Source organism: Microtus ochrogaster, chromosome 10 (genome assembly GCF_000317375.1).
Source record: "Microtus ochrogaster isolate Prairie Vole_2 chromosome 10, MicOch1.0, whole genome shotgun sequence".
In the NCBI taxonomy this organism is placed as follows: domain Eukaryota; kingdom Metazoa; phylum Chordata; class Mammalia; order Rodentia; family Cricetidae; genus Microtus; species Microtus ochrogaster.
Window position 1 is genome coordinate 57221270 of NC_022016.1, and position 7821 is coordinate 57229090.

At 53.8% G+C, this 7821-nt stretch overlaps 2 protein-coding genes across 2 annotated transcripts; both read left to right on the forward strand.

The window, feature by feature from the left end:
* Window positions 1-438: 438 nt before the first annotated feature.
* On the forward strand, window positions 439-3573 carry Gjb5 (gap junction protein beta 5). Its single transcript, XM_005353220.1, has 2 exons — window positions 439-580; window positions 2383-3573. The coding sequence occupies exon 2, from the start codon at window positions 2407-2409 to the stop codon at window positions 3220-3222; it is 816 nt and encodes a 271-aa protein (XP_005353277.1). The 5' UTR covers window positions 439-580; window positions 2383-2406; the 3' UTR covers window positions 3223-3573.
* A 2711-nt stretch (window positions 3574-6284) lies between these two features.
* On the forward strand, window positions 6285-7085 carry Gjb4 (gap junction protein beta 4). The gene has a single exon (XM_026782389.1). It carries the CDS (start codon window positions 6285-6287, stop codon window positions 7083-7085), a length of 801 nt encoding a protein of 266 aa, XP_026638190.1.
* The last annotated feature ends 736 nt before the right edge of the window (window positions 7086-7821 follow it).

The following is a 7821-nucleotide window of genomic DNA, read 5'->3' on the forward strand; positions in this document are numbered from 1 at the left end:
GCATTGATTAGTCCCCCACGCGGAGATTCTCAGCACTAAAGAGGCTGAACCAGGAGGATCCAGAGCTGGAGGCCAACCTGGGCTGTATCTGAAGGCTCCATCATACCAAAGCAACCAGGAGCTGAAAAGGGGGAGTGAGAGTCAAAACCAGGGTGTGAGGCACAGACAGGAGGATACAGGACGTGAATGCAGGGGTGTGGACTTCTGCTGCAAGAGAGGAATTCTGGAAGAATTTAAAGGGGGCAGGGCAACGATGAAAAGACGGGAGTGTAGGGATTCTCCTAGAGGATGCCAGGATTCTGCTCCGAAAGGACGAAATTCCTAGGTTCCTCAGCCTCCTGGGAGGCAGTCTTTGAGAGGCCCAGGACCTAGCCAATGACTACGCAGTCCACAGCTCCTCCCCTCCCCCCCATCCCTCCTGGCCAACAGGACGCGCCTGGGCTGCTCAACAGCCTCTGCCCTAAGTATGAGCTTCCCCAGAAACCCTTCCCTGATTCTGACATGAATTCTGATGCTTGCTGAACCCCAGCTGCTGGCTTCCAGGAGCGGTACTAGGGAGCCCTGAGGAGTCGCTGCTCAGGTAAAGGCCTCTATACTCAGATGTGCCCAGGACTCGGCACGCCTCGTAGGGAAAAGCACACCAACAGGGACGGGTTTTCTGGAGGAGGCTGAAGGGAGGTTGCCTGAATGAATGGGCCATCCCTGGTTCCTAGGGTGAAGGGAAGCCCTGCTCCCTCTGTTCTGGGCTCTTCCTCCTGCCCCCAATGGGCAGAGGTGACAGAACTGGGGGCCTGGAGCTGAGTGGGAAAGAGGCTGAGCAGGGCGGAGCTGGGCTGCAGACCGAGCAGCAATGCCTGAGCCTGCAGAGCCCTGGGGTTAGGGCTAGGCTTCCCTGGGTGTTCCCTAAGTCTCTGCCAGCTCCACCCACCGGAGACGGGACTGGGCAGAGGAGTCAGTGACTCAAAGCAAGGCCACCATGTGGCCAAGTGGTGAGTGATGTAGACAGATGGCGTGAGGCGTTGAGACACCCCCAGACGCTCTCACCCCAGACCAACCCGGCAGAGAAAGGAGATGAATTGGAAGAGCAAGCAGTCCCCTAATACTTAAGGAAAGGACCCCAACTCAAAACTGGACAGTTTGCAGAGTGAACTCGGGTACCAGCCTGCCTAGCAGCAAGTCCCGACTCTGTTACTTACTAGCTAGGTAAGGCCAAGGAACTGCTCAACCTCTCTGACCTCCTCTAGGTAAGAAAAACACCATAGCCCTGGCCATGGAGGGAATAATACTGGTTTTTGCAAAATGCTTTGAGCAGTGCCCCTTACTGCATAAACACGATCTGAGTTGGCTGAGGCCACACCCTGCTTTGCAGCTGACCCTTCAGCTCGCGTGGATCGTGACTTTCCACCCAGGCCAGCACGTAAAAGTGCCAGCACGTAAAAGTGTGTGACTCCCTCCTTTAATCAAAACTTCTTAGAGTGAGCCCACGGTGCCTTGGCCTCGGTGGACCCCCATCATCTCCCCAAGAATCAGAAAGAGAGTGCTCCCTAGTGGAGAAGTAGGAACGCTTTGGTTCAAAAGATGAATTGGCTTCCGTGGGTCATTCACACCAAGTTCACCAGCAGAACCCACCCAAACACCATTTTCCATGCTGGTGTTTGGACAAAGCTGTCCAACAAGCTGATCAAAGCTGTATCCGGATGAAAGGGGGCTCTGTGGTCAGAGGAGTTTGGGTAATGCTGCCTTGTTTCATCCCTCTTTGAGGGAGTCACAAAGTGAATTTATTAGCATGGGTGAGTAAAGGGACCTACTTAATTTTGCTGAACCCAGCTATTTGCCAAGTTGCCTTGAACACAGAATCGTTTTCTCTCGCAACTCCTGTTGTCTGCCTCTGGACCAGGGTGTCATGAAACAATAGTTGGCACTGGCCCATCTGCTTGCTCTGGAGAACCTCTTGTATAAAGAGCACTGTGGTTCCCTATTTTAATCTAAATTGTCCTGCCTTCAGGTAAGTGGCACCTAATTGCCTGGATATTTGCAGTTTCGTCCCCTAAACCAGCAAGGGACAGAGAGTAGGGTCCCCTGGGGGGGGGTGGAATCTAAAGGGGACTATCCCAAGAATCAGGGACTCAGGATGACTGGTTCCTGGCCTCAGCACACACCCACTTTTATGAGCAGGCCTGCTCTGATTTAATAACCTATGCCGCCATGCCAGCTCTGCATCTAATAGTCACGTAACTTCATAAACGCCTCTAAACCTCAGTTTCTCTCAGCTGTAAAATGGGGGGTGATTATGGTACCTAGTGCTGTGATGACCCATTTCTGTGAAGTGCTCAGACTGAGCATTCCATAACATGGGAAATTCACATTCTCGTTCCTCTGCAGGAGCAGCCCACCCTTGCGTCCATCATGAACTGGAGCATCTTTGAGGGGCTCCTAAGTGGGGTCAACAAGTACTCCACAGCCTTTGGTCGCATCTGGCTGTCCCTGGTCTTCGTCTTCCGAGTGCTGGTGTACCTGGTGACAGTCGAGCGTGTGTGGGGTGAAGACCAGAAGGATTTTGACTGCAACACCAGGCAACCAGGCTGTACTAACGTCTGCTTCGATGAGTTCTTCCCTGTGTCTCATGTGCGACTCTGGGCTTTGCAGCTCATCCTGGTCACATGCCCCTCCCTGCTTGTGGTCATGCATGTGGCCTATCGCAAAGCTCGAGAGAAGAAGTACCAAGAAAAAGTAGGCATGGGACACCTTTACCTGTACCCTGGCAAGAAGCGGGGTGGACTCTGGTGGACGTACGTCTGCAGCCTGCTGTTCAAGGCCAGCATAGATGTTATTTTCCTCTACCTGTTCCACGCCTTCTACCCCAAATATACCCTCCCTTCTGTGGTAAAGTGCCATGCAGCACCGTGTCCCAACACAGTGGACTGCTTCATCTCGAAGCCCTCAGAGAAGAACATCTTCATCATCTTCATGCTGGTCACAGCCGTCATCTGCATCCTGCTTAACATTGTGGAGTTGGCCTACCTGGTGATAAAGCGGTGTTCTGAGTGTACGGCTTCAAAGCGAGCACTCGCTGCACACCCAGAGCACAACCCAAGCTGGGTCAGCTCTCCAGGCAAACAGAAGGACCTCCTATCAGGTGACCTCATCTTTCTGGGCTCAGACTCTCACCCACCGCTCTTACCAGACCGTCCCCGTGCCCATGTGAAGAAAACCATCCTATAAAGGGTCCCTAGGTTGGACTGGCAGGGTGGGCATGAACTGGAAGGTTCCAGTGTCTCTCATGGGTGTATCTGGTGGGGAGAAGAGCTGAGTTGGAGGCAGGTCAAAGGATGGACTCCCACAGCTTGGGATGCACCCGCCCCTCAGCTCTAGGCCACTTGTCCTGGCTGAGTGGCCTTCACTGAATTACCCCTCTATTTTGTACCTCAGTTTCCTTTTCTGTTAAATAAACACACTGAGTGCCACTTAACTGGGCTTCACAAGGGGGAGGAGTTTCATGAGGGCACAGATGAACAAATGCCTTCCACGTGTGTGGCCCAGGGTGAGAAATTAATAAAGATAAATGTGTTCACAGATTCAAGGCTCCCTTTGGTCTTGGCCTTCATGGAGTCGAGGGGTCATCCTCTCCTCCAGAAAAGGGGTCTCTAGCTTTTCCTGGGGACTGTTCCAAAGCTAGCCTTTTGCCCCAACTGGAAGCGTGGGCTGTGGGTGTCTATAGAGATGATGGAGTTTGGCTCATGAAGAGCTGCACGTTGCGATGCAATGCGCCTAGACTCTGGAGTCGGTGTGGCTGCTTCAGAACACAGACAACTTCAGCTCCTCCTCAAAATGAGCTATCAAATGCATAGCCTGTAGGGGGTCACTGTGAGCATCGACAAGCTCCTGGCAGTACCAGGGTTAGCCAGCCAAGAAAGGCCACATCCATGTGAATCATCGCTATTAGGAAGTGTTCAATAAATGCTTGTATGAAATGAGGCAGGGGCCCCTCCCTGGGTGCACACTAACCTTCACTGTCCCTGCGGGACACAAGCCCAAGACACCCCCCCCCCCTGTAAGCGCCTGCTGGGTGGCACTCTGGCTTCCCCAGGGACATTTCCAACAGACAGGCCTAGGACACAGAGGACACATAACAAGCCTACATGCTTGGCCCCAAGCCAACAGCAGCGCTTCATGTCACCAACCTGCATTCCTTATCTCTAGCAGGGCAGTAGGTGCCCTGGTCTAGAAAAGCCAGGTGGCTTGTCTAGTTTCCAAGACAGAGCAGCCTAAGATCCTGTCCCCAGATACAGCCCCAGCAGGGACAGGGACGCTCACAGTCCTGGGCTGAATCAAAGGTGTCCCTTTCCATAGAAACCAGCTGCTGAGGACCTCAGAACCAGTCTCCTGAGGGCTGGGCAAGAGAGAGAGTTGGGAGCCAGGGGACAGATAGGACAAGCTGAAAGGGACAGGCACAGGATCCGTGACACTCGTACCATCCTGCCCCTGGACGATTTGACAACAGACTCTGCCTCCTCCATCACTATAGTCCCACCCACATACCTACCAACCCAGACGGGCTGGAGGAGCAAGGTGTGAGCCACAGGTGTTCGCTCTGCCTTGTGCCCAAGGAAGTCCTTCCGCCCAGCCTGCCTACCCACCCCGGCACTCTCTCTTGGCTCATTGGCTCAGAAAGCCCCACCCTGCTTGGAAATAAGGAACAAAAGCTGCCTCCAGGAGGCCCTCGGGCAGACAGACAAGCCGGCACCGGAGAGTGAGGACCCACGGGGACCCAAGAAGGGTGAGGATCATAGAGAATTGCAGACATCTGGGGGAAAGGTCCCAGGGAACCTCAGCCTGGAGACTTAGCTCCACAGAGGGGGCAGGAGAGGCAGAGTTCCTGAGGGAACACTAGGAAGCCTCCACAGAGGGGAAGAAATGTTGTGCTGTACTAAAGGGAGGCCAGAGGACCAGAGAAGAATCTAGAAGCGGTTGGGAAGAATGAGGCTGCAGTTGGGTTTAACAAGCATCCATTGAGAGTGCATGGGACCAGCCAGAGAGCTGGGTCCCAGGAGGCAGATGTACAGCTTGGCTTCCAGCCTCTCGCAATCTAACAGGGAAGACATTTGACTGGGCCACTGGAGTACATGGAATGTACCCCGCAGGGGAAGATGGAGGGGGTTCAGCACGTGTCCCAGGGATACACGGCTGCAGAATCTAGGAGCTGAGTCAGGAATGGTGCAAGGAGGGCTTGAGATGGAGCATCCTAGGAACTTCATCCCGGGGGATGGCAAAGTTAGGGTACACAGAACATGCCTGTCTGAAAATAATGGGAGATGCTATTATCAGACAGTCACTAATTAGGCAGTCAGAGAAGAGGAGTGTACCTGGGAACAAAGATCAATGACAGGGCAAAGACCACACCAGGACCCAGCCCCTGTCTCCTCCCCATCTCTTACACACACACACACACACACATACACACACACACACACCAATAAAATGGTTGGAATTCCAGAGGAACCCACTGTGACCCAGATTTCAAGACAATAAAAAAAAAGATGAATAAGTAAGTGTGACCATCTGCTTTGCTCGGACACAGCAGGGAGGGAAAGATGCCAAGCCACAGTGAGTGCCGAAGAGCCCGTGTGTAGTCTGGGAAGGGATGCCGCTGAGAGATCCCAGAGCTACAAAGGAATGAGGAGGGAGGAGGGAGGCTGTTCTGAGATATAGATCACAGAGCCAGAATGGGCATTCCCAACACAGGGCCCTGCCCGGGCTGGGTCCGGGAAAATTTCAACAGTTCTGACCACCAATAAAGGCCTTCCTTGCCCTCGTCTAGTCCCCAGAGCTAATGGGAGAGCAGACAGTCTGATGCTAGACAGGGAGGCTCTATGGCTGAGACCTGGGAGGAAAGGGGCTGGCTGGCGTGTGCATGTGTGATGCTCATCATATCCCATGTGCTTGTTGGTTTGTAGAAGGAAAGAGACCCTGACTTTTGGAGTCTGAAGACCAGGGCTCAAGACCATCTGTGCTACTTGCTGCTGGGAGATCTTGGGCAGGTACCTGCCACCTCTTAGCCTTAAGACACTTTTGCCGTGACATGGGGACTGTGGCCATCCCTTCTCTGAGTCATTGCGAGTGAGGACATGATGGCCGAGTGGTTGCGGTGAAACAGGTTCTGGCTTTGGCATCATCTATAAGGGCTCCCGTTCACGTGTTCTCCCAGGCCTTGTGACTCCCAGGGCCAGAGAGGTTAGCGTACTAGTGCACACACATCCACGTTAGACACCAAGGGCACAGCCAACATGAACTGGGGGTTTCTACAGGGACTCCTGAGCGGCGTGAACAAGTACTCCACCGCCCTAGGCCGCATCTGGCTGTCGGTGGTTTTTATCTTCCGAGTGCTGGTGTACGTGGTGGCCGCCGAGGAGGTGTGGGATGACGAACAAAAAGACTTTATTTGTAACACCAAGCAACCAGGCTGCCCCAACGTCTGCTATGACGAGTTCTTCCCGGTGTCCCACGTGCGTCTCTGGGCCCTGCAGCTCATTCTGGTCACCTGTCCTTCCCTGCTTGTAGTCATGCATGTGGCCTACCGGGAAGACCGGGAACGGAAGCACCGCCGCAAACACGGGCCCAACGCCCCAGCCCTGTACAGCAACCTGAACAAAAAGAGGGGTGGCCTGTGGTGGACATACCTGCTGAGTCTCATCTTCAAGGCTGCTGTGGACTCGGCTTTCCTCTACATCTTCCACCGCATCTACAAGGACTATGACATGCCGCGGGTGGTGGCTTGCTCTGTGAATCCCTGCCCCCACACCGTGGACTGTTACATCTCCCGACCCACGGAGAAGAAGATCTTCACCTACTTCATGGTAGTCACGGCCGCCATCTGTATCCTACTCAACCTCAGTGAGGTTGCCTACCTGGTGGGCAAGAGATGCATGGAGGTCTTCCGCCCCCGGCGACGGAAAGCCTCTCGGAAGCACCATCTACCAGATACGTGCCCGCCATATGTGATATCCCAAGGAGGTCACCCACAAGACGACAACGCGGTCCTCACAAAGGTTGGGATGGCCACAGTGGATGCAGGTGTCTATCCATGACTTGCAGGTAGGCTTAACTGATCACTGCCTGTTCACTGAAGTCACCCAAGAAACTAGGCAAAGTGGGTGTAGTCTTCTGCAACAGGTCAGGTGGGAAATATGGCCTTGGGGGTTCTGGAAGTTCATCTAAGGGCTAGCGGAAGATGGGGAACACCTTTGAGTTGTCCCTAAATCTTGAGCCTCCAGAGACTTGATGGCTGGTGGGGATTTTATATTTGTCAATTGAGTACTTCAACTCCTTAATAAATACAATGTTCTCAGTACTTTGAAGACAGGTTGTGTGTGATGGCTGGAGAGGTGTGGGGGTGATGTTTCAGGTGGGCCTCTTGGGGGAAGCCAAGCCACTAGGTGATCATCCAATCCCCAACCTCGCACACCATACCACACACACACGCCCACCAGGACATGGAGAAGAACAGCAAAGACGGGGCCTATACCAGGGGCCTCACAGCTCTGAGGCAGAAAGTCAGGGAGCAATGGAGACCCTGATCTGGTTCTCAGAGAGTGTAAGTCCCTCCATACATTGTGTGTGGTTCAGGAGGTCTCTGCCTTCCATTTCCTGAACTCCCTAGCCCTCCTCAATGCAGGTCCCATGTAGGGAGCACCTTGGAGGGTGGGAGAATGGGCAAAGGCAAGATGGAGTCTCCCCAGGGTCTAGAGGACATGCCCATCGATCCTCAGCCTTCCCTGAGTCACCTCATCCTCCCCTGCCCTGTAACCACACACACCTCGACAG